Source organism: Halichoeres trimaculatus, unplaced genomic scaffold (assembly GCF_033239565.1).
Source record: "Halichoeres trimaculatus isolate MK-OKI-2021-1 unplaced genomic scaffold, fHalTri1.1 fHalTri1_scaffold_2, whole genome shotgun sequence".
Classification (NCBI taxonomy): Eukaryota; Metazoa; Chordata; class Actinopteri; order Labriformes; family Labridae; genus Halichoeres; species Halichoeres trimaculatus.
The window spans coordinates 13,865,621-13,891,738 of NW_027437180.1; the positions used below are offsets into that span (position 1 = coordinate 13,865,621).

The 26,118-nt window shown below is 42.7% G+C and overlaps 1 protein-coding gene across 1 annotated transcript; it reads left to right on the forward strand.

Moving 5' to 3' along the window:
- Positions 1–1,016: 1,016 nt before the first annotated feature.
- On the forward strand, positions 1,017–25,646 carry abcc6a (ATP-binding cassette, sub-family C (CFTR/MRP), member 6a). Its single transcript, XM_074692750.1, has 31 exons — positions 1,017–1,431; positions 4,200–4,376; positions 4,527–4,652; positions 9,410–9,547; positions 11,998–12,120; positions 13,251–13,312; positions 13,451–13,582; positions 14,706–14,912; positions 16,155–16,332; positions 16,435–16,596; positions 16,689–16,781; positions 17,292–17,495; positions 18,195–18,341; positions 18,476–18,563; positions 19,119–19,188; positions 19,284–19,410; positions 19,507–19,683; positions 19,766–19,933; positions 20,162–20,345; positions 20,473–20,557; positions 20,662–20,779; positions 21,187–21,394; positions 21,513–21,823; positions 22,106–22,305; positions 22,478–22,604; positions 22,714–22,815; positions 22,988–23,134; positions 23,233–23,391; positions 23,555–23,721; positions 23,882–24,076; positions 24,465–25,646. Exons 1-31 carry the CDS (start codon positions 1,390–1,392, stop codon positions 24,571–24,573), a joined length of 4,533 nt encoding a protein of 1,510 aa, XP_074548851.1. The 5' UTR covers positions 1,017–1,389; the 3' UTR covers positions 24,574–25,646.
- Positions 25,647–26,118: the final 472 nt, after the last annotated feature.

Genomic DNA, 26,118 nt, shown 5'->3' on the forward strand with positions numbered 1-26,118 from the left:
TCTTCTTCTCTGCGGTGATGATGGAGGTGGTGCTCAGACGGTGTCATACTTTCCTGCGCAGCTGAAGAGCTGGTGTTTTCCCCTGCGTCTTCACCAGTGACCATCATCGTCGTGCCATTCGATGATGCTTTCCAGCAGACAACAAAGAGCTTTGAGCACACGCTCTCTTGTTTTTCTGCTTGTACAGTGGGTGTCAAAAACAAGCATGCCTGGTTATTGTTGGTCTGAATTATAACCAGTACTGGACTTACTGGTAAAGTCATCACACTCCCTTGTTTATTTCTTTCAAGCAAAATGTTCAAAAACTTTCAAAGTTAAGTCTGTTATAACCTGTGATGTCAAGTGACAAAGATGATGACATGATGGCTTTACATTTTCCTCTTAACGGTGCAAGTTTTAGTCTAATAAGATGACTAATTAACCCAATACGTTCTCCTTTTTGGCTGTGTCAGCATGTTTTTTGTGCAGCTGTTGACAATGCATGTGATACTTGACACCAATGAGGTAACTCTACATTTTCCACTTGAAAGAGACAAATCATAAACATGTATCTGGACTGAAAAAACATTTATAATTCAGGTTTCACATCTGCATGCTGATGTTTTAAACTATGCATGCCACTGGTGATAGAACTGAACAGATTAAATACAGCAGCAATCAAGGTTGCTAAAGGGAGCAACATTCTTCAATTTGTCTAATTAAAGTGTTGTTGGTCTCAGTTTTAAAGGTATGTGAACAAACAGACGCAGTATGGTCAGACGACTGGTGGTTTGGGATGTGGGAGCAAGAAGGAGCTAGAAAGGAGGTAAGGGGGCAGTTAGTGAAAGTGGGAGGAGTGTGTCTGGGTGTGGGACTGTCATCCCATTGAGGGGAGTAGCTGTGGTGTTTTGATCGAAATCCAGCAGATGTGGGAGCAAAGAGAGGAGAGAGGGAGGGAGAAAGAGAGAGAGGGAGAGATTTCCACCCACCCAACAAGGAGACACACTCATAAACAGCCGGCAGACAGAGCGCGAGGCAGAAAGGCACAGGCACATCTCAGGGCAGCAGCAGTTCAAACAGCCTGGCAGACAGAAACAGAGTTTCATTGAGAGACGATGTTTTATTAAAGGGGAGGAAAAGTCACACAGACACACTCCAACATACACACACAGACTTATAAACACAGAGCAGACAGACAGCCAGGAGCAGGCTAAACCCAAAATATACACCTACATTAGCTTGAGAGGAAAAGTCTAATAAGGACACACTCACTGAGCTTTTTCTCACAGCCTCTCACACACATACAGGAAAAACAGTGTGCTAGTGCTGAGTCTGTGCCACCCAGGGTGAGGAGCAGGGCTGACCGACCCCAACAAGTGGAGCATCAGGGAGGAAGGAGCGAGCAAGTGGATGGATGCCTTTTGCAGACTCAGCGGCCTGGACCCCCTGTGGGTGAGTGTGTGATGAGTTCACTGACCCTGAACTCTCAGTTTCACCTTAATGTGTGTTCATGTGACAGTTCATGTATGAGCCTTGTTTTTCTGAGAACAATCAATTTGAAAAACACATCTAAAGACACACATTTTGAGTGCATAGCCAGTATGCTAGGTTTCTTCTCATCATGTTTAAGCCAAGTTTATGTAAATGTTGCTGAAAACTTTTGTTTTTGTGTTTCAAACACTGAATTTTAACCATCTGGCATAGACTGTGAGTGAATGCTAATGCATATCTGCTCTTCACTGACGTGTTTCAGTGATGCATCAGCAACATTAGCATGCTGCTCTTTTGTCAACAACCCAAGCTCCTGATGTGCATCAGGCAGTTTCACTCAGTATTAATAAGTAATAGGATGGAAGCATTAAGTTTGTGTGTGGTGGGGGGAAATGTAAGTTAGCAGCACTCAGAAGCAGAGGAAGAAAACCCCAGTGGTACACACTGACCTTCTCAATTTGCAGCCTGTAGAGAGTGCTTTAGAAATCTAACCTAAAGCGAGTCTGAATGAAAGACTTTACCTCTGATGCACATCAGTGCTGCATTTACCGTCACTCTGCCGTGTGATTCAGCACTGGGAAATGCTGAAAAGCAGAGGTGCGTCACACTGAGGAAACTGCAAATGCAGGAAAGGCTTTATAGTCTTGTATCGTAGCAGGCCTCTACATTCTGAATCCCTACTCGAAAGTAAGAGAATGGCCCCAATCCAGCAGGAATTCCAACATTATTGAACGCTCACTCTCAGCCGGCCCAGTTCTCCCTCAAACTCTCTCTGTTTCTGTTTCTCATTACAGCTTTTTTTTTCTCCTGCAAAAACCTCAACTTAGTCATAAAACTTTGTTGAGAAAGTGAAAGTAAACAGTGGTTCTTCTTGTTTGGCTCTCTGTGTGATGGAAGTTTGAAGAACAAATGCAATGTTTGATCTACACTGCATCAATCACAAACACAGGATCATCTTTCAACAGATGTGTTTGTCTTGTTTGGCTGCACTGAACATTCAGTTATTAAGTGTGGCAATCAACCTTTCACATGCTTTTGGAGCAGCGTCATAGCTCGCTCATTGGTCACAGCCTTGGGGTAGCAGTGGGAATTTGTTTGGCACTGATGCAGAGCTGCACATGCACAATTCAGCTCAGGAGACGGCTGACCCAGAATAACAGAGCCTGTAAAGTGTTGAGGGTGGACAAATTTGAGACGGGCTAATTCAGAAACTGGCTGCATTTTCAGTGTCTCTCTTTTTTATATGTTAAGTCATCGTGCAATTCTAAGTAACAGGCAAAGTCGAGGTGAAGCTGCCAGGAAAGTGATCAAAGGCCACCACATTTATAGTGTTTGAAGTCTCAAACTTAATGCTCTATTTAAAGAGACATGCACCATATTTTTTGGCACTATATGTGGCACTTGCATTTGCGGCACATTTAGAGGATTGGCATCATAGCAGATGTCTGTACTTCCTTCACATCACTGTGAGGAGACAGGTTAAAATAGACACCTTGCAGCTTCCAAGCTGTCGGCAAAGTTACAGGATTGGTAGCGAACAGAATGTGAGATAAAATGCTTCAAGAGAGTTTCACAAGTGAAATTTCTTGCATAAAAGTTCATCTACCTGTCACTGACCACAGGAGTCAGAAGGGTCTGTGAAAGCAGCCTCCTACTCACTGCCCCTCAAGAGATTTATCACTGGGATGGGTTTTGGTACATCAGAGCTCATAAAGCTCACCAGAATACCGCTGGTGCAAAAGTTCTTCACAAATTATGTAACCGTAACCGCTGAGTTTGGTGAGCTTTGTGTGTGAATTTTTGCAAGAGATAATGCAAGCATGACATGATTGAGTCACTTTCAGTCAGACCGTGATTCAGATCCTCGTGGTTTCAGAGAGGACAAACAGATTTATGGTAAACTTGATTTAATCACTGTTCTTGAAAAGACTTGCCAGCTTCTCTGTTTGAGCATATTTCTCAATGAGGGTCATCTATCCTGCAGTAGTTTACCAGCAGGGCTGTGGGAGGGCACTTTTTATATAATGATCCTGCTGCTGCCACCAATTGTGGCCTCGCTCTGTTATACCAGTCTGAAGTCCAGCAGCAGCAGGGCCAGACTGCTCGACCATGCTGGAAACCACTTCCTGTGGTGAGTCCGCCGGGCAGCGTCGTTAGCGCAGCCAGACACCCTGCCCTCATTAGACCAGGGAGGTGATAAACAAGGGATGCAAGACAACAACAAGCCACTTAGCTTCTGGAGGGCAACTGTTTTTTTTTAATGGAAGGCAAACTCTCCTGCTCCTGTGGCTATTACATAATCACAAACCCTTGGCAGCATTTGCCAAACACACCTCGTCTGCAAGGTTTACAGGTTTTATTATTAGCATAATCCCTGACCTCACTTTTTAATATGTTGACAGCGTATATTGTCCTGCAGAAATTAGGTAACAAGCTAGAGACGTGGTCGAAAATTTTCCAAAACTGACTCAGCTCTTTAACAAAAGACAGATTATTCCAGCTCACCCGCTCTCAGCTCTGGGCACGGACACATTTTTTTGTTTACCTGCTGCGGTTTCTCTCCCCTCTGCCTCCATGGATGAAACACGGGACCTGGACCAAGTCTCTGGACTTGGCCTTTGCCTGCTCCGTCTCTCAGATGATGGATATAATCTCACAGCTTTACCTCAGATTCTGAGTCTTAATCATTTTGCCTCCATCTGAACTTTTGACCTCCTCTTTGTTCGCAGGACTGGAACCGTACGTGGTACACCGCCAACCCGGACCTGACCCAGTGTTTCCAGAACACGGTGCTGGTGTGGGTCCCCTGTATCTACCTGTGGTTGTTGGCCCCTTTCTACTGTCTTCACCTCTACTGCCATGACCGCGGACGCATTCAGATGTCCTGCCTGTGCACCGCCAAGATGGTGAGACATCACGTAGACTTTGGCCAGGCTTACGCTCATTGTTCAAAACATTAAAAAACAAATGTCTGCTCCATTTCTCAACTCAACCTCTGTTATTTAAAATACTGCTCTGTGGTTTCTTCATCTGTCTGCGTTGTTCGTCCTGTTCAGGTGTTGGGCTTCTTGCTGGCATCGTTTGGCTTTGTGGAGTTCTTCTACATCCTGCTGGAGAGGAGCCAGGAGATCGAGCAGCACATGGTCTTCCTCCTCAGCCCCATAATACGCAGTATGACCGTGGTAAATAAAGAGACTCTTTCCTACTTATTTTAACCGTCCAACACATTGAACATGAATCAGTCCGCAGACATTTAGGGTAAATTTGGGGTTTTAAAACCTAAAAGCTCCTCTTCTAAACTTAGGACACTTACACAACTTAATCAAGGGAGGATGACTTCTGCTGATTCATTAAACAAAGACTGGAGCTATGAATCATTAGACAAAGGTCTGTTATCAACACAGGTGATAGTTCAGGCCAGTTTCTGGACTGGACTTAAAAAAATGTAATGTAGCATAAATGTTTATCAAAAACGCCAAATGTTAAATCTGATTAATAGGAAGTATTGAACATGAATAGCAGTTTGAAAATTTAATGCTGAAAAGCAGATTTAATGAGTTGTTGTCAAAATACCCAGAGAATTCAAGAGGAATCAGAGCAAACAAGTTTTTAACCCTTCAGTAGTCCCAGCAAATGCTCACTAAAAAAGACTTAACAATACAGAAAAGACAGTGTATAAAAAAACTTGTTCCTTCCACTTCATTTGGCCTATAAATCACATCTAGTCACGAGAGTGCACACAAGTCATATCAAATCATAAGGGTTGCCATTTAACTGACTAATCAACCATAGGTAGATAAATTACACGGCATAATTAATTGATTTAGCTCTAAATGGGACACTAATTTACACAATGAAAATAACAGTACTGAAGATTAGCAAAAACCAGCAATAAGAGTATAAATGAAGGATAAAATGCTTATTAAAGCAATAAGGTGTTGCAACCAGTATGCCGTTTAAAGGGTTAATGCACTTCTGTTTTCAATTTGGACACAAAAGGACCAGGTCCACTTCTCTCATACAGTTCATGCTATGTTGCTATGCCCCTGATTTGTGGCTACAATAACACATCTGCCATTTTTCCTGAGCCTTCCTGCTGGCTCACATCCCAAAGTGCAGAGAAATGAAAGAATATATAGCCTACATACAGTATGTTGGCCAGACACCGAGGTGCTAAGATGCACAACAGGGAGTAGATTTACAGTGCTGCAGGCAGAGCAAATATCACAGCACCCTGCAAACACAGCTTGTGTTTGACCATCAGTCATCAGAGCGCAGAGGACATATGTCGTGTCATCACTCACTATTTGATGTGGAATGAATGCAGCTACGTACGTGGAACATTTCAATCCAACAAATATGTGATCGGTGTGTGCACGTGAGAGATCACGAGTCATTTTGAAAAAGCAAAAGAGGAGCTGAGGTGTATCAGTGTGTTTTTCCTACTCTGTTTTTCACAGCAGATCAGATATAAACTACAGCATTTGAGTTATCTTTTTACTCTGTGGGGATAAACGTTGCTCACCCACGAGGCTACTGGAAGAAATCCAAACATTTATTTGAATGCAAACAGACATTTTTTTATTGTTGCTACATATCCTGAGTAATCCCTCAATTTATACAAGTTCATTTGAAGGTCTTCCAAACTTTTGGTTCATCTTTAAAAAGCACCCAACCACCAAATACAAAGGTGATGATACACAATTGTAGCTTAAGTCAGAGCTAATTACATAGAAAGGTTGAGTCTGTATATAGGCTACAGGTGTGCTGCTGGACCAACAGTTTGGTTGCCAATTTTTCTTGAGCACCATTGTTCCAACCAAAACTGTATTTAAGGTGCAACGTGTGATGCTTCTGCAGAGAGGAAGAAAAGACAAAGGATAGAGAACTCTCAATTAAATGAATTTGGAGAAGAAAGCTGAAGTTTATGAATCAACAAGAATCCATGACATACAGATTGATCTTAATGTAAGGAGCAACAACTCTCCTGATAATAATCTTAAAACATATGATGGTGCTGATGATTTCTTCATTCGGTCCCCATGCTCTCCTTTCCTTCACCAAACATCCTCAGTCGAGCTTTAGAGCAACACCACGTGATTTAGGGTGGCATATAGGGTGGGCTGTGAGACATTTTAGAAGAAAAAGGCTGGTTTGTAATCAGAGAAAATGTTTCAGAGTGACTTGTTTTGATGAAAGGCTGGGAATGTTTCTCAGAACATTGATCCCACTCATTTTCGTCAGATTTTAAATGATACTTTGCCGAGTAGGAACAAACAGAAAAGGGGTGCAGCTCAGAGCATGGGTGGCAAGGCAGGATCAAAATTCTGTTTATCCTGAGCAGACGAAAGAATTACAACACAGAAGACGCTCACTTTGGTGTTGTTCGCTCGTCAGCCTCTAGAGCTGACTGAGTTCAGCTTTCCTCACAAAGCTCCCTCTTTCTCTCTGCAGCCTCTCACAGCTCCTGCACAGTCTCACTTTCTCCAAGTCAGACAGCTTTGCCCACCTGTGGTCTTCTCAGACTCTTGAGTAAATAGCAGCACGTTTTTGGGGTAAAAGTATACTGAGACATCTCTTGTAGCGAGGCTACATTTCAAAAAAGGTCAGTTATTTTCAGGGTATCGTTTATCACAGCAGGGGGGAGACAACAAACAGCCAGTAAATCCCATTAAGGGCTGACATCAATCTTTACATCTATTCAGCAGGCCTATCTTTAACAAAGGTTGTAATTTCCCTGATGCAGATTGAAGCCACCCACCAGCACCGGTGGGAACACTGCGCTCTTGTTGCTTTGACCAACTTGTTTTGTTGCCCTTCACCTCAACTTAATGTATGGGAACCATTTTACTCCAAGTTAGGAACAAACCGTGGTCGCTATTGATGAAAAGTACACGTATGATGCTGACTATAATCAGAAATACCATGACGTAAAGCTCTTTTCCCTCCCCACCACTGCACACTTCCCATGTAATTATAAGGTAGGGTTTTGATTCGGGGCTTAGCGATAGACTTAGTTCCACCCACTGACTTGTACAAACAGATGGACTGATGGTTTGCAGCAATATGAAAAGTCAGAGCGGAAGGCCAGGAATAGGAAGGTTCTTACCCTCACTCCCTGACCCAAGGTCAGCTTTACATTTTAGATTTGGTTTGGGGCTGATGCAGCCTCAGCCTCATCAGTTCAGGACTTGAAGTTCTGTACCAGGAGAGGACATAGAGTCCCTAGCACACTGACACACTGCTGGTAAAACAGATAAGAGAGGAACCAGATATGCAACCCAAAGACTTGAGTGTCTTCTGGTGCTTCCACTATTGGAGCCCAAATTAGAGTTAGAAAATAAAGAATGAGTTTGAGCCTCTTAACCCTACAATGCCAGACCATTTTTTGTATGAGTTTCAAAGACCACTATCTCATCAACATGATAAAAAAAAGTTTTGTAAAGACTTTAAAAAATGTATTCTACCCCCTTAAGAATCACACCATTACAGGCAGCTGAAGTTATATTTTGGCTTTTTTTTTTTAATGGCTGCTCTCATGAAACCATCTACACACCTTTTTTTCAGGAAAATCAATTTTATTTTTATTTTTTTTCTAATTTTAAAAAGAGTAACATCATCTTAATTGTCACTAATTTTTTAAAGTATATTCTGTATTGAAAGAATGCATATTTACTAAAAACTTTACCAAAAAAGTTGATGACACTGCCCAATTTTTCAAATGAGATACAAAAGACTGAAACAAAATGATAAAGCAATATTTTTGTGGATTTCGTCAAAAGGGTTAATACACATCTCAATTGAGAATAATTTTCCGTTTATGTATTTTGATGGTTGGGCTTTACAGGGTTGAGGTAGGGAGCAGGACATAAGCATCTCCATCTCTATGTGAACGTTATACTGCCTCAGGTGGCGTGGATGTTTGGTGATACCGAGTCATTTTTTTTACAGCTTGAGTTGCCAAGTTTAATTCTGCAATTTATGTTGAAAATGTTTAATTCAGATGGACAGGAGGCGATTGAGTCCTCACAGGTTTAATTTCAAGTCTTCATCGTTCAAAGGACTGACAAAGAAAAAGCAAGAAGAACAAAAGAAAGACTCAGCAGTGTGTTATCTAAGAAAACGCATGAGTAGCCTAAATGTTGTTTATCTAAGTTGCCCCTCTCGACCTCACAGAGTTGTGTACACGTCTTTCCATAGAATAAATAAGTCTGTTGATTCCCACATCTTGTGTAATTACCAGACCGCTGTAGTTTATGGGAGGACAGCACTGTGGCTCATCCTAAAGTAACCAGTGTGGTTGTCATTATGAAACCTAAAGCTGCTCTCTACAGACCTGATGACGAGCTGACGTGACAAAGTGACGTCTCACTCGGTCAGTTACTCAGACAGGGACCTGTTATAACGGTTCAGTGACTCCTCTGAGGTGGACTGCCTTTTTTAAACACAAAATTAGTCTTTTTTGTGTAATCTTGTTTTGTTTTCCAAAATACGCAGTAAAACAAGGTTAAGTAACATGGGCAGGAACATGCATCATACGCAGCCTGCCTCTTTTTTTTTTTTTCTGTGGGTGAAAGTCAGTCAGATCACATCTGCGCAGGCTGTGGCCAGGGAAATCCCGAGCCCAAGGTCTTTCTCAAAACCACCATCAGCTGCAAAGGATCAGCACTAGCTTTGATTAAAAAACCTCCAAGCTCCATTGACAACATCACCCCCTCATATTTGGAGATGGTGCCTTATTTTTCTTTGGATGAATCAAAGTGAGGTTAACTAAAGAGAAACTTGGAGTTATAAACATTTTTTCCAAGTTTCAAGTAACAAAAATTAAGTGAACATTTTAGCTTTGGTGTTTTCTGAGCCTGTGAGTTTGGGAATAAGTTTTGCCTTGAAAGTATAAATTCTGGATTAAGTCTAATTGCCTCTTTGCATCTGTTTCTAGATCTTGGCTTTGTGCATCATCCAGTTTGAAAGAGTCAGAGGTTGTCGCTCCTCTGTATTCCTCTTCCTGTTCTGGGTTTTGGCTGTCGTCTGTTCCCTGGTACCACTCAGAGCAAAGATCCAGCTGGCCATGGATGAGGTACGTCTCCAGTCTTTGGATTAACAATAAAACTTAACATCAGAAAGAAATGATTTCCACATTGTCCTCTATGTTTAAACAGACTGTGCTGTGAATCCATTGCATCCACACTCTTAGCCCTGCTTTCTTTAGCCTACTGAAGAAACACACTCAGAGCCAAAGCGAAGGTGTGAGTCCAGACTGAACTCAGTGAACCTGCCGCGTCAAAATACAGTAGAGGAGATATCTAATCAGGTTTAGTCGAACCCATCGTCTAGACACAAGACTCCAGCTGCACAGCTTGAGATACAGCCTTTGTCAGCGGAGGGTTCCTATTTCATCCCCCTATTTTAACCAAAGTAACCTAAAGTTAACTAAGTGTTGGAGGATGACACTGCCAATTCTGGTCAAGCATGTGTGTGTTTAAGTTTTCCTTTTCTTCCTGTGTATCCTGTCAGACACTGCAATCATTGTTGTATGGGGTAAGTTTCTATTTATGTGCTCACTGCCGTGGGGCTGTCGCATTTGCATTTCTATAAAAAACATCCAAACAGACACACACATCCATATTTCTGTTTTATCGTCCTCGGTGTGACATTCCCACACTGCTTGGGGGAGAGTAATGATGGCCCTGGGATAAATGCTGGTGAGACATGGCAGCCCAGGGTCAGACCAGAGGAACGTCAGCGCTGTGTTTATTGGCCTACACTGCTGTAAACACAGCCAGATGGAAATCTATGCATCCGCACATAATGCAGGGCAATTAAAAAAACAGACTCAGATCGTTCCCTCTCATACAACCCCATAAACTCACCATATATTTACCACAATACTGTACTAACACATTTTGATTAACCACTGCAGTTGGGACATGAGGAGTCTGTACATCTGTTCCTCTTGAGGTCTGAATACCACCAAGTACCATTTCCTTGATTACGCAAGAGGAAAGTAAAATAAAGGAGACATTAAAAAAAAAAAGGTAAATAAATGGTCTACATCACTTTGAAACTGGGAGATGGAATATTCAAAATAACAGCAAATACAAAAGGACACAAGCTCCTTAAAATCACCCCCCCCCCCCAAAAAAAAAAAATTCTGCTTTTATTTGTCACTGATAGAAAAATTAGGATGTGACGTGACTTGTAAAATTTTAAGGAGACCTGTATTCTTTTCTTTTTTTCTCTTTTTTTTTCTTTCTTTTTTCTTTTTAATTAAGAGGCATTGGGGAAATATTGATGATGTTTTTACTCAGCCAAGCAAATTTCTGCGAGGAGTGGCTCGGAAAAAGAGCACCGCAAGAAATAACCAACAACCAATAACTCAAGCTAAAACTCTGATGCATTGGAAAAGTTGTCTGTTTGTTTTTGTTGGTCAGTTGTTAAAAACATCTCTTGCAATTGATGAACATTGACTGATGTTAAATTTGGTGATTTGTGTTAAATGAAATAGATAATATCTCAGATGTGTAGCGGCAGAGCTCAGATTTTCTGCACAGACCTTTGATGGACACTTTCTCCACACATTTTAAACTTAACGTTTGCTTCACATTGAAATGTTAATAGCTCAAGTTGACAGGGTTCATGTTTGCAGACCCTTTGCCATTCTTAGTCCTTCGACCTACATTTCTCCCACCCACTCTCCGACCATCCTGACCCAGTTTTTTACTGTGTGGCCGGATCCATTTGGCCCCTTCATATCTCTTTTCTGGGCAGTGCTCCACACTTTTCATAGAAAGTCATTTTACTGTTTACCATGGCTCTGACTTTTATTCATACTCATACCGCTGAACAACACTCTGGCTGTGGCAGTGGCACTGACCCACTGGTAAACAATGTGCCTGCCAAAACCCGCAGTTTCTGTACGTCAAGAATAACACACGAGTCCTACATTTCACAAAAGTCCCTTAGTGGTTAATATTGCAGCTGCTGCCTTGATTGAATGTAAGTGTTCTGGTTTGTAAAACCACAATCTCTCTATTTACAGATACAGGCTGTTAGCGTGACAGAGAGGCGGTTTTTACTGTTGCTTCATTTATATGAAGTACACCATTAAAGACGTTGGGTTTTACCCTGATTTAGCTTGAAGGTCCAAAATACACTTTATGTGTCTGTGATCTCCGTGTGTAAACTGTGTCCACGGCTATACAATGTGTGAGCATGGGGGGAAAAAACATTTAGTTTTATTACGAAGCAGGGCACAAAGCCAAAGATAAATGTTTCCCGCAGGATGTTGTGGGTTTGTTAATAGATGTTGAAAGAGATTTAAAACATATTTTGAGCTCATGTTTTGGAGCAAGATTAAAGTTCAACACTCAGCTGACTGACAGTGAAGCTGATTATTTGCATCCTCTTAAGAAGAAAGTTAACTCACACAATTTCTTTATTTTGACTTGAAAAATGGAGCTACTCCTTTGAGACTGTGATGTGTTCAGGCTTAAAACTGCTTTCTTTTGTGTCTATCTCTTTCCACAGGGGATTGCCTCAGACATTGTGCGATACCTCGCCTTCTTTTCCTACTTCACAATCCAACTGGCGCAGCTCTTCCTGTGTTGTTTTGCTGACCAGCCTCCAGAGGGGAAAACCGTCCTGGAAAAGGTAGGCAGAGGAGAATGTCTCCCACTTCCGCTGAAAAACACCCGCTCCTACTCAGTACCCAGGAAAGAAAACGCTCCAACAGCTATCTTGTGGTTTTCAACTTTTGTTGTGAAGACACTTTCCCCTTTTGGAGGAGATGATGTGATTCACCACCCAGCTTCCTCTCACACTCTCACGCCATTGCTTTATACCTACTAAGGATGTGTGAATGAGTGTGTGTGTTTTGACATTGTACTCCTGCATATCTTCAACCAGACTCACTTACATCAGCCCAGATAACATCATCAACGCTGCTTAGAGTCTGTGACCAAACAACAGCACAGGAATTACATAATACGGATTTCGCTAACGCATCAATCTCAAGTCTGATGAACAAGTTTTCAAACTCAAAATAGTGAGTTGATTCAGGGCGGCTGACAGGTGAATGAAAATGAGTCTTTCAACATTTAAACAGCTTGTTATGTAACATTTCCCTGGTGACAAACAATCAAAACAGCAGGAAAACTCCCTACCAAAGCCATGGCCCATGGTGAGAAGGTCGAGGGTGCAAAGCCGCAGTCTGGCTTCTGGCATGGTCGACACACCCATTGGTTGCTTCTTGGTGTGTCCTCCACTTCTCCCTCTACCTCCTCCTCCCCTCCGACCCACGCTCTGGTTAGAGTTACTCACAGGAAGAGAGGAAGTGATGGGATGAAGCGCGAGAGGGCTGGTAATGAAGAGCGCAAATACCCTGGTGAGGGGGTGGCAGGGCGGAGAGATGCCATAAAGTGCGCATGCGACGGCAAACTTTCTGTGTTTGTGTTTGTGTGTGTGTGTGTACCCACTTGTAGAGTTTATGATGACACATTTCCCTTCTGTCTGTGCTCGACCTCAAAACGTCATCATTCTCCCAGAGCCAACACTGAACTCTATTTATTGCTTGTGCTTGTGGGAGTTCATGGCCTCTGCCCTCCACAATGGACCACCAGACTGTAGAGCACTGTTTACACACATTAGCGTCCTTAAACACACTCCTCACAAGTGCACCATTCAGCCGACCGCCTGTGGAGCTGTGTACGACTCAAAAGCCTTTAAACTGTGAGAGATTTATTGCGAAAATGAGAGTGAGTCTGGTCTTTAATCTGTTGCAGAATCCCTGTCCCGTCAAAGATGCCTCTTTCCTGTCGAAGATCCTCTTCTGGTGGTTCACCGGGTGAGATGGTTCTTCCAAACCCTGTCATTTATAAGGCTCCTGCTGACTCACTGCAGCAACAGTTTGTACTTGTTTACGATAATACGTGTGTTTTGTTGACGATGGAGTGAGTGAGTAATCTCTGCGCTCCCTCCTCAGGCTTGTTGTGAAAGGATATCGCACCCCGCTGGCAGCTGAAGACCTTTGGACTCTGAGGGAGGAAGACACATCCAGTAAGATCATCTCTGAGCTGCAAGAGGACTGGACAGCTGAATGTGCCAAAATACAAAAGTAAGAAGTTGTGAAATCTGATTTTGGACAGTAACATGTTCACAGTAACATGTTAGTGCTCAGTAAATATAACAATAACAAGTTTCACAAGCTGGACAACAGCTTCCATCCAACAGTAATTCATTGTTTTCATTTAAAAAAAAGAAGATTTCTCATGGTAGCTTAAATTGTTAAGTAAAAAGAAAACAGTCAACATCTGGGGGCAATGAACATCTGTTTAAAAAAAAAAAGTGTAAATCTATAGAGGATGTGTTTCAGGCCTGGTAATAGACAGGTTTAATGATCCATGTAGTTTGTCTATCTGACCAGCCTTGAAATAAGTACACAAGACCTCTAAATGTTAGCTAACAATTGAAGAATAAACTCAGCCCAAAGATTAATTTCTGGAACATTTTTCGCCCAAACCACAACAGTTAGAAGGAGAGTTTCTGACTTGTGGCAAAGCCGACAGTTTAAAGAGAAACCCGTATGTTTTAATTATTCAGCAGGCACTAAAAACCACTCAGCCAGTGAGGCACATCACCACCCTTCAAAGGAAAAAGACACGTGCAGGAAATAAACATCTCGTCGTCTCTTCCCTCAGGCACGCGCAGCTTCTTGTTTTGTTTCACGCTTGTGATCTGCGCGGCTCTCGCCATTGTCGAAGCCTAACAGCCAAAAAATCAAATCCGTTTTATTACAATGTGGCAAAACGTTGGCATTGTGCTGGCTGAATTAACGACTTAAACAGACCATGACACGGCCATGATTGCGGTAAATTGAATTTCGGGACGACTCATCAGCAGAGGCCGGGAATAGCTCTGAAGGAGTCCCCTGAGGACATTCAGTACCATAACACCAAGACAAGTGCTGTATGTGTCATTTCAAAGCTTGTTAACAAGATCCAGCTCTTTGAAGCTCTGTCACCATGTCCAATAAAAATGGGACTGAACAATGCCTTTTGCTGCTGCTGCTGCTGCTGCTGCTGGCGAATTCCTGAGTCCATCAGTGATGGTACAAAAAAAAAAACACATTTTTCCTTCACAGCCTGTTTCACATTAGAGTCTTAAACAGCCCCGGCACCATGTTGAGGGATCTCTGACACAGATGTCTCGTCTCTAACTCCGTTCTCTCCCTCTGGCAGGCAGGAGAAGGCCTTGGCCTCAGGTGCAGCGTTGGGGAGCAGACTGCCAGACCAGGCTCAGCTGCTCAGGAAGCTGCAGAAGGAACAGAGCTCTGGTTTCTTCTTGCTCAGGACCCTCGCACGCAAGTTTGGTCCATACTTTCTGACTGGCACCCTGTGCATCATATTCCATGATGCCTTCATGTTCGCCATACCCCAGGTCCTCAGGTACGACTTGAAGGAGAAGTTCACAAACATCTTATCTGCTTGAGATCTTGTAATGAATCTGAATTGTGATTTTAAATGTGTGAAAATGTTAGATTTAACATAGTATACTGGAGCTCAGAGCATCAGGCTTGAGGATACGACAGCTCCCCAAAAAACAAACATAATCTATAAACATTCTTGTTTACAGGTGGTCTTTTTCTGCATAGGGATAGAAACAGGCAGCAGGACTTTGTTTTTAAACACATCTGTCATCAAAAAGCTGACTGTTGCAAGATATTGTGTCATTTAGGAAGAAATGTTAATGTTTGGTTTTTCAAATATAACTGTTTCACTGCTCAGACACCCACAAACCAAACAGCATTGCGTGCTCTGTGTTACAAAAAGATGCAGCCAATGCTTTCTGACCCCAAAGCTCAGACTGAAATTACCTTGATGGATTGCAACCTAAACTACAGTATACATATAGGTTTCATTGTGTATTTAAAGGAGGAACTGTCCAGTTTAATTTGGAGATTTAGGTAAAAGAGTAAGGACCTTGTGATGTAGTAATTTAAAGAAATGTTTGTTTGGGAGGTTGTGGCAAAGCCAATAGAAGGGGACGTACTATCGAGACAGCTCCTTGGTTCGTACCTCAGCTATTATCCCCACTGGTCTATTGACAATGATTTGTGACACAGACAGCCAAATAACACCAGAATCTGGCAGAAGTGAAAAACAGGTCATGGCTGACCTGCCACCAGCCGCGCCATCCCACTCGCCAGACTGGAATGTTGTTGTGATGCACAGCACAGAATCATTGGAAGTGTTAATTACGGTCATGAAGCTGCGAGCAAGAAAAGTAGACGAGACCGCAGCCCTCTGAGCTCCAGTAAGCAGGACAGGCAGCGAGGGAGAGGAGGCTCTAAATGGCAGAAATGTCGTCGCACCACAATAAGAGCACCGCTGGCCAAGTGTGAGGGCAGCCCGGCCACAAGCTGAGCTCTGTTGTGCAACTCGAGCTGCTTTGTGTGGACCAGTCAGCCAGCAGCCGCTGCAGCACTCCAAGGCTGCTGGTTTCAGGCACACACTGAAAGTTAAATCATTTGATTTGGATGAAAAACACTGTAAAGAAGTCATGCTGACTGGGTAAAACCAAGCTGCATCTGAGTCGTATCTTTTACTGCTTTCCAGGGAAAGTCATACATAGAAATGAAAGAAATGACCCAGATCCACATTTTGTTTTTATCTTCTGTTTTTTCACAGTCTTCTTCTTGGCTTCATGAGAGATGAAGACGCTCCACTGTGGAAAGGCTACTTCTACGCCACTCTGATGTTCCTGCTGTCCTGTCTCCAGTCCCTCTTTAACCATCAGTACATGTACACGTGTTTCACTGTGGGAATGAGGGTGAAGACTGCTGTTATGGGCTTAGTTTACAGGAAGGTAGGTCTGCCTGTATTTAATGTTAACCTTTAGAAAAACATGATGTGTCTTTAATACCTCTGTGCTGAGCTTGAATGTTTTCTCTTCCTGTTGCTGATCCAGTCTTTAGTGATAAACAGCTCTGCCAGGAGGACGTGCACTGTGGGGGAAATTGTGAACCTGGTTTCAGCAGACACTCAGAAGCTCATGGACTTTGTGGTGTACTTCAACGCTGTCTGGCTGGCTCCGATTGAAATTGCTCTTTGTCTCTTCTTCCTCTGGCAGGTAAGTCAGGTTGTAAAATACAGCCCAGTCATACTCAGCCACACTCAAACTCAGATGACCTTGACACCGTTCTCTCCTCTTTCCTTACGCAGCATCTCGGCCCCTCGGCTTTGGCAGGGATTGCCACCGTCATCCTCATTTTTCCACTCAATGGATTCATTGCAAAGAAAAGGAGCAAGCTGCAGGTGAGAAGCTTTCAGAGAAATCCTTCACACTTTCACTCCAGTAGCCCGACATCTGTTAGGTCAGGGATGCCACAGCTGGTTTGGATAGTGGCTGAGGAGCTGTGTGGGTGTTTGGCCTGCATGATACATTCTCCCTTGTCCTTTTGATGTCCGCCCCATATAACGTGCTTGAAAAACAATGAAAGGAAAGGGTGGGCAGTAGGAAGACATAATTTTTCATTTCTTTGGAAAAACAACAGACAGATCTATAAATTTGGATGCCAATTTAATCGAAATTCGTTCTGAATACAGTAACCACATCCCTTGCCCTTTGTTGTTTCTCCGTCATAAAAAAGATACTGAAACGTAACGAGCTATAAATTCTTTCTGAATTAAAACAAATTCCATGATGTGCAGGAAAACTACCACAACTGACACAACAGCAAACAAACACATGTATTCACCCACTGTGCCAAAGTTCAAGCTTGGGATGATTTATTACACATGAAGTCGTCTTTGTCCGGTCAACAGGAGATTCAAATGAAGTTCATGGACGGCCGCATCAGACTGATGAATGAGATTCTGAATGGGATAAAGATCTTGAAGTTCTACGCCTGGGAGAAAGCCTTCCTAGAGCAGGTTTTGGGCCACCGAGAAAAAGAGCTCAAAGCCCTGAAGAAGTCACAGATCCTGTATTCCATCTCCATCGCGTCCTTCAACTCCTCCTCTTTCCTGGTAAGTTTATCTGTCTGACTTTAAGCTAGCTTTATGGTCTGAGCTTAAAAAGTAGTGGATTTTGAGGCTGTGTCTTGGTGTCGCTGCCCCATAGGCTGAATGCTTTCATCAAAGCTTTGAGAAGGTAAAAAACAAGTGGAATCAGATGGAAATGTCAAGTATTGGACATGCTAGAGCTATCATGCTGATGTATGTACCAGCCCAGCCAACAGTTGTCGAGAGTTTCAGTAAAAACTACAAATGCAAAGCTGGTAATAAAAGTAAAATTATTGAACTTCCAAAAAAAAAAAAGAATAATTTCTTCTCTGGAGACCTCCACCAGCTTAACCAAAGCTGATTTTTATCGCTCCAATAGCTGTTGAGATATTTCGTGTCTGCCATGCCTTGCTAGCGTGGCAAAATCTGAAACAAAAAAATGAAATTATATACTTGTAACCTGTTTTGAAAGACTTAAGACTTCAGTGGGGTGAAATGAGCCTTGGGCTGAGTGCCACAGACAGGGTGGGGAAGAAAGTTCTCAGAGACAGACAGAGACAGATGCAGACTGATGGTTTTTTTGGTCTTTTCATGGGATATTTAGACAATTAGAGAAAATCAGAAAAATACTAACTCTTATCCTGCAAATTCTATCTTTAAAGATCATCAATCCCACAGTTTGGCCACAAAGCTAACATTCAGCACATTATTTTTGTCCCCCAGATTGCATTTTCTATGTTTGGCGTCTACGTGATGCTGGATGACAGGAACGTCCTGGATGCACAGAAAGTCTTTGTCTCGATGGCGCTGATCAACATCCTGAAGACCCCGCTAAGTCAACTTCCATTTGCTATAAGCACGACGATGCAGGTAGGTGACATCCTAATTGAATATTTATGATTGCAAAGCAACGTTTTTCCCATCTCCTGTGCCAGTTGTGGTTTATGTTCATGGTCACATATGGTGGATATAGGTCACTTTGCTAACCACTGACTCTGTTTCAGGCTATGGTTTCTTTGAGACGTCTGGGAAAGTACCTGTGCTCTGAGGAACTCAAAGTGGACAATGTCTCAAAGGCTCCTTTGAGTTCTGGTGAGAGCCCCACCTATGCATAAACTGTTACATAGAATAAACAAACTCATATTATGCACGCTCAATTCTATATATTCCATATTTCGTTACATGGTGCACACCGCCTCAAATCATAGGCTGTCATAATCAATATAAGCTTCCCACCAGATTTGTTGTTTATATCTGTGGAGTACCACAGCCTTGTATGGATCATGTGCACTGTCACTTCCTGGGTCTCGGGCTGACTGGTAGACAGGGTAATTATAGGATGTTTCCATTTAGTGGTTGAACGTAAATCACAGCATGAATTCAGACGTATGATTCATAGAGGAATAAAAAAATACTGCACTCTTCTGTCTGTAATCTGTCAACACTTCCTAAGACAGCTTGTGAAAAAGCAAGAGCTCTGTAATTTGTATGATTAAGCAAATTTACTTGTAATTACGCCCAGGCTGCGCTCTGACGACTGACTTCAAGGGGGAATTTTGTTTGTCGCTCAGGTGGACCGAACATGTGCTGTCTTTGGTTTCTATTGCAGGTTTTGTTCATTACCCTCAATCTTTCTCTTCTGTTTAGATGGGGAAGACGTGGCAATAGAAAACGGCACTTTCAGCTGGTCAGCGGAGGGACAGCCATGTCTCAAAAGGTATGATTAAGCAAAAAAATGTATAAAAACAAGAAATAACATCCCCTCTGAAAACACAGGAGCGCTTACAGGAAAGTTTGGCTCTTTGTTGACAGGATTAATGTCCACGTGCCACGCGGTTCTCTTGTTGCTGTGGTTGGACATGTGGGCAGTGGAAAGTCTTCTTTGTTGTCAGCCATGCTCGGTGAGACGGAGAAAAGAAGCGGCCGTGTCACTGTCAAGGTGCTGAGCTTTGGTTCAACATGTCAGTTTTGTTCCCAGATGTGGGTTTTATTTAATAAATACTGACTCTTTTCCCTCCAACATCTGTCCTCACAGGGATCTGTGGCCTATGTGCCCCAGCAGGCGTGGATACAGAACGCCACAGTCCAAGATAACATCATATTTGGACGTGAAAAACTGAAGTCATGGTACAACAGAGTGCTGGAGGCCTGCGCACTGATGCCTGACCTGGACATCCTGCCTGCTGGAGACGCCACAGAAATAGGAGAAAAGGTATTAAAAAAGAAAAAGTCTTAACATTTGATTCAGTTTCTTCAAGTTTGATCATAACTTGAAACAACCTCTGTCCATGCAGGGACTGAACCTCTCAGGGGGTCAGAAGCAGAGAGTGAGCCTGGCCAGGGCTGTGTACAGGAAGGCCGACGTTTACCTCCTGGACGATCCGCTGTCAGCCGTTGATGCACACGTGGGTCAGCACATCTTCGACAAGGTCATTGGACCCAAAGGAGTCCTGAGAGACAAGGTGATGTTTGTGACAAAATGAGAAAAATGTGTTTCACCTTGTTCACCCCAGCGGCAAAGAGCCCAAACATGGTGTTACAACACCTAAACCGCTTAAAGGAATGCGACCTGCACTATTGTTATCATAATATGGAAACCACCACTTTGCTGACGTGTTAAAGAAAGCCTCAATTTGGTGTTGGATTGTGCTTAGATCCTATTTTTCTGACTTGTGTGGCTTACTTTACAGACCCGCATCCTGGTGACCCACGGGATGAGCTTCCTGCCGCAGGCTGACCATATCCTGGTCCTGGTAGATGGAGAAATCACAGAGAGTGGCTCCTACCAAGAGCTCCTCAGTCGACATGGCGCCTTTGCTGACTTCATCCACACCTTCGCCAACACTGAGAAAAAGGAGAGCGCCATACAGAGGGGTAACAAAAGACGTTCTGACATAAGATTTAAAAAGAAATTAATATAAGTTTATAGAAATTACTTATTATTTGATGAAAAAAGAGAATTATTTGAATTGAAAATGAAAAACCTGTCTTTTTTATGCAGCTGGTTCCAGACGGTCTAATGCCCGCCTCAGCATGGTGGACTTCATGCCGTTCTCCAGAGACCTGTCACAGGAGCAGCTCATTGGGTATGAGAGCAAACATGTAAATTGTCTAAATGCCATGAAGATGTTTGGAATCCCAAGCATCATTTTTTACACACCTGACCTCTGGACTCTAAAAATCCCCCCAGGGGTGACACCACTAATACCAACCTGCAAAATATGGAGCCTGTGTCTGAAACCGACCAGGAACAGATACCAGAGGACCTGGGCAAACTGACTGAGGCTGACAAGGCTCGCACTGGACGGGTGAGTCTGGACGTAGTTTTGGATCCAATCTGTGGTTTTTGCATATTGGGCCTTTGTTGCATCCCTTCTTAGCAGCTGCTCTAACAACATCTCAAAAACAACTGTGGATCTCCAGACTGCTTGTATGCGAGAGGCCTGTTTGTGGTCGTAGTAAACCGACAGAGTATTTCCAACCAGCCCTGCTGCCCCCTTTTCTGCCTGCAGTATTTCAGCTTCTTATTAAATGGCACCTCTGTGATAAGTATGTCATAAAAAGTTTGAGGGTGTCAGGGCTTTGTTTATATATTGTTTCTGCCTCCAAGCCACTTAAAGTAACAAACTTAACTAAGTCGTTGACATCAAGGGAAAAGCTAAGCCTTTTCTTACCTTGACTTTATTTTTTATAGTTGTTTTTTTTTTAACAACAGGTGAAGGTGGCAATGTACAAGAAGTACTTCAAAACCATCGGCTTGGCCATCATCATTCCCATCGTCTTCCTGTACGCCTTCCAGCAGGGCGCCTCACTGGCCTACAACTACTGGCTCAGCATGTGGGCTGACGACCCCGTCGTCAACGGCACCCAGATTGATACAGACCTGAAGCTGACTGTTTTTGGGGCTCTTGGCTTTGTACAAGGTCAGTTAGCAAGAACAAAAAATGACAAGAAAAAAAGATTGAACACAAGAGACTTTTGCAAGATTAAATAAATATTTTCCAAAAGAAACACAAAATATTGAATCTTCACTCTCTACAGGTATTGCAATTTTTGGCACCACTGTCACCATCTCTATCTGTGGCATCATCGCCTCTCGACACCTGCACATGGACCTGCTGAACAACGTGCTGCGCTCCCCCATGTCTTTCTTCGAGTGCACCCCCAGCGGCAACCTGCTCAACCGCTTCGCCAAAGAGATCGATGCCATCGACTGCATGGTCCCCGACGGCTTGAAGATGATGCTGAGCTACGTCTTCAAGCTCATGGAGGTCTGCATCATCGTGCTGATGGCTACACCCTTTGCTGCTGTCATCATCCTGCCTTTGGCGTTCCTCTACGCCTTTGTCCAGGTAGAGTTTTCCTCTGCAGTTACATTCTGATGACTTTCATCTTTACTTCTTTGAGAGCTCAAAGGTGGCTAAGCTAGAGCTGATATTTATGACACTGTGTTATTGGAAAGCTCGGGGCTCCAAAACCAACCCTGCTGATTTTGCTGTTCACTTGTGTTTTGTTCCACACCTGCTGACATAGATGTTACTCACATTCACTGTGAATTATGGGAAAGCCTTCAGTTCCCTCTGTTGGTTTTACTCATTTGAGCCGGTATTTTACTTTTCCACTGTGGGCTACAGAGCTTCTACGTTGCCACATCCTGTCAGCTGCGGAGGCTGGAAGCTGTGAGCCGCTCACCCATCTACACCCACTTCAATGAGACGGTGCAGGGCGCCAGCGTGATCCGAGCTTTCGGTGATCAGTCCAGGTTCATTCTGCAGGCCAACGAGAGGGTGGACTTCAATCAGACATCCTACTTCCCTAGATTTGTGGCAACTCGGTGAGACCATATATGATTATTATGTCTTTAATTTATATATACATGTTTATTTTCTCAGTTGTGCGTAAATTATACCGCTATGACTTACATTGGTTGCTTTATGTGACATGTTACAGAAATACATTTGGCTTCGGTAACACTGCCCATAGTTAAATCAACATCATATCTTTAGGTGGCTGGCTGTCAATCTGGAGTTTGTGGGCAATGGAGTGGTCTTAGCTGCTGCCATTCTCTCCGTGATGGGAAAAAGCACCCTGAGCCCCGGCATCGTTGGTTTGGCTGTGTCACACTCGCTCCAGGTAAGACACACACACACACACACACATTCTCCAGCAGTATCAGTGCAAGTGTTTCAAGAGCAGCTCAAAACCAGCTTTTCCATAACCCTAATTTCTTTGGATTTTGCAGGTGACTGGGATCCTGAGTTGGATTGTAAGATCCTGGACTGATGTAGAAAACAATATTGTCTCCGTGGAGAGAGTCAGCGAGTATGCTGAAACTGAAAAAGAGGTCAGTACTCCCTCAAATACACATATGTACAAGCACACGGTGTATTTTCTTGGTAGATTTTTAAACATGCATTGCACCAGAAACACAACACTCCTCTGTGGCCAAAATCTAACTGTGTTGAACAAAGAGGGCCTTTGTTGTTCTCCACTCAATCTGCGTCTGTCTTATTTAGGCCAGTTGGACAATAGAGGGCAGCTCCTTGCCCCCAGCCTGGCCCCAAAGAGGCACTCTGGAGTTCCAGGACTACGGTCTGCAGTATCGTAAAGGTCTTGAGCTGGCTCTGAAGGGCATTACCTTGCATATTCACGAAAGAGAGAGAGTGAGTCAGAAGCACTTTGCTGTCCTTCCTCACCTTTATCCTGGATCATGGATGTTTGCCTGTTTTACACAATTTCTGACTCAAAACCTCTTTCCCAGGTTGGAATTGTGGGTAGGACTGGAGCAGGAAAGTCCTCACTTGCCCTGGGAATCTTCAGGATCTTAGAGGCAGCAAAAGGAAAGATCTTCATTGATGGAGTCGACATTGCAGAAATTGGACTCCATGACCTCAGATCTCGCATTACAATCATTCCTCAGGTAGGACAGTAAGAAAAACAGAAACTCAGCCCTGGCTTTCATCACATAAACTGTTTTTAAAAGCTGCACTCTGTATAAACTGTAGAACAAGACGCTGTAAGATGATAATCATGAGATGAATCTGGACTGTTTCATAATGTTTATCTGCTGCCCCCTCCCCCAGGACCCTGTGCTGTTCTCAGGCTCCCTCCGCATGAACCTCGACCCCTTTGACACCTACACTGATGAGGAGGTGTGGCGTTCACTGGAGCTTGCTCATCTCAAAAACTTTGTGTCTAATCTTCCTGACAAACTTAACCACGAATGCTCAGAAGGAGGAGAAAACCTCAGGTACATGAGTGCTCTTATATCATCATCTTAAATGCATAACACACTCCATTGTTTCACTATGTCAGTCTCTGGAATAGTATTACAGGGAGTCCGCAGACAGAATCTAACATGTGATTGCATATCTCTCCTGTTTTCTCTCTCCAAACCTTTGTCTGAGTAGTCTGGGTCAGAGACAGCTGGTGTGCCTGGCCAGGGCCCTGCTGAGGAAAACCAAGATCTTGGTTTTGGATGAGGCGACAGCTGCTGTGGACCTGGAGACAGACACGCTCATTCAGTCAACGATCCGCACTCAGTTTGGAGACTGTACCGTCCTGACCATCGCTCATCGCCTGAACACCATCATGGACTACACCAGGTACTTCAATCTGCCTTGAAGTTACTAACAGGGATCTAATAAATGAATCATAAAGTAATCATTTAAAGTAATTCATCAAGGAAATACCAAAGGTTTAACAGCTCCAGCTTATAAAATGTGAGCACCGGCTGCAATTTTTCTAGGTCATTTGACCAAAACCGCTGAGAATTTGGCTTCTTTTTTGTTTTATTCCCTCAGAAGGGAAAAAAAAATCTTAAACATTTTCTAAAAAAGGTCATTTCTGCAGTCATAAATCATATAACTCTGTTTAACCGTGTGTAAATCAAATGCCAGCAGTCTCATTTCACATTTATAGAATACAGCTGATTGGTTATAATTTCAGTGTTGGATTCTAAACCAGTCTTTTGCTGCTTTTGCCGATCCACAGAGTGATCGTCATGGACAGAGGCCACATTTCTGAAATGGACTCACCAGCTAACCTCATCACTCAGCGGGGACAGTTCTACCGGATGTGCCGGGAAGCTGGGCTGGTCTAGGTCACCGTTGTGCTTCTTATCTAAGAGCCTGAAAGGATGTCGCACCTTATTTGTGTGGCTCTCAAACACACATCGAATCTCACCATTCCAAGCTTTGTGGCAGCTCAAACACCTCCCAATAAGGGCATTGTCAATGAATCTCCAGAGTATGTTGATTTTCAACATAGATACACGCTCCTTAACCTCAGATGATGAGCATGAAGAAAGCTTTGGAGGATGGTTGAGAATCATCAAGCTACACATTTTGTACATAGAGCAGTGGAGCCAGTTTATTCCATGAAGGGATTTTGTCAGGAGCTGGAATGAAAGAGTGGCACAAATCTTAAAAATTTCATTCTCTTTTTGAATGGGAGCTGTACTATTTTTGTAGTTTTTGTAAGTGTGAAGCACATGACATATTTTCTGATGTTGTCTCAGGCTTTCACATTGATGTTTACTCTTATTTTTATCCTTGTATACCAAGCAAGAGGCAGTTTCGTAATTGTAAATTGATAGAAATCTATTTTGCCTTCCTGTCTCAGAAACTGGGACAGGAAACAGTCTGACACACTAACCTTTAAAAGGTTCACCCTGGCAAACACAAGGGAAGTGAGGTTTTCACTGCTTTCAAAATATCAGTTTGAAGCAGCCAGTTGAAAGTTTTTATAAGTTTTAGAAAAAAAAGAGGGAGAGGTTGAAATGAGGCAAGACATTAGCAGCTGTCCAACTATGTTGTGGCTGTTGTTTATTTCTGTCTAAGTAAACACATAAAGTCAATAGAGACCTCAGATTTAACCTGACACCGGTAGTGAAAACCACAATGAATGAAGAGAATGCCTCTTCAAAACAAGGGTGATAAATGTTTCTGTGATTGTCTCTCTGCCTTACCGCACATCTCAGGCCATACACACATATGCAAAGTTTTAAAAGAAAAAAAAAGAAACTGTATTGTTCTTTCGGTGTTTACATAACAGACTGTAAATAGTCCAAGTTGACCTTTAGACTCAATTCGAAGGATGAACTGAATGAACTCTTCAAAGAAAAGAGACATTTACTGTTTTTTTGTCTTACTGGTTTAGACAATATATTCTCAGAGAAACCCAAAGTTTATTTATGTCATAAGACAAAATGTATTAAGTGTCCTTGAATTTAAAGGGATTGTATTATATTTATACTTTTTATAACAAGCTTGTTTATTTTTCATCAACTTTTATCATTAATGTACTGTCTTGATTCATACATTTTGCTGGATAATAAAAGTTTATCTGAATCCACTTTTTGGTTATGCTTGAATCAATGTCATGTTAAGAAATAACATGTCCCTCAGATGACTGTTGACTTTAAAATCCCATCCAAAATCATTTGCAACAAGTTTTTGCCAAAGTTATATCACAAAAGAGAACTAATGTTAATTAAATTTACATAATATTTAAGAGTATTTATTCAACAGTTATATGAAAAGGAGAGCAATCAGCCTTTTACGAAAGTATAATATTTATTATGTTTGGCAAGAAAAATGGAAGCTTGATTAGTAAAGTTGTGAGTAGCTCTGATTACATTAAATCT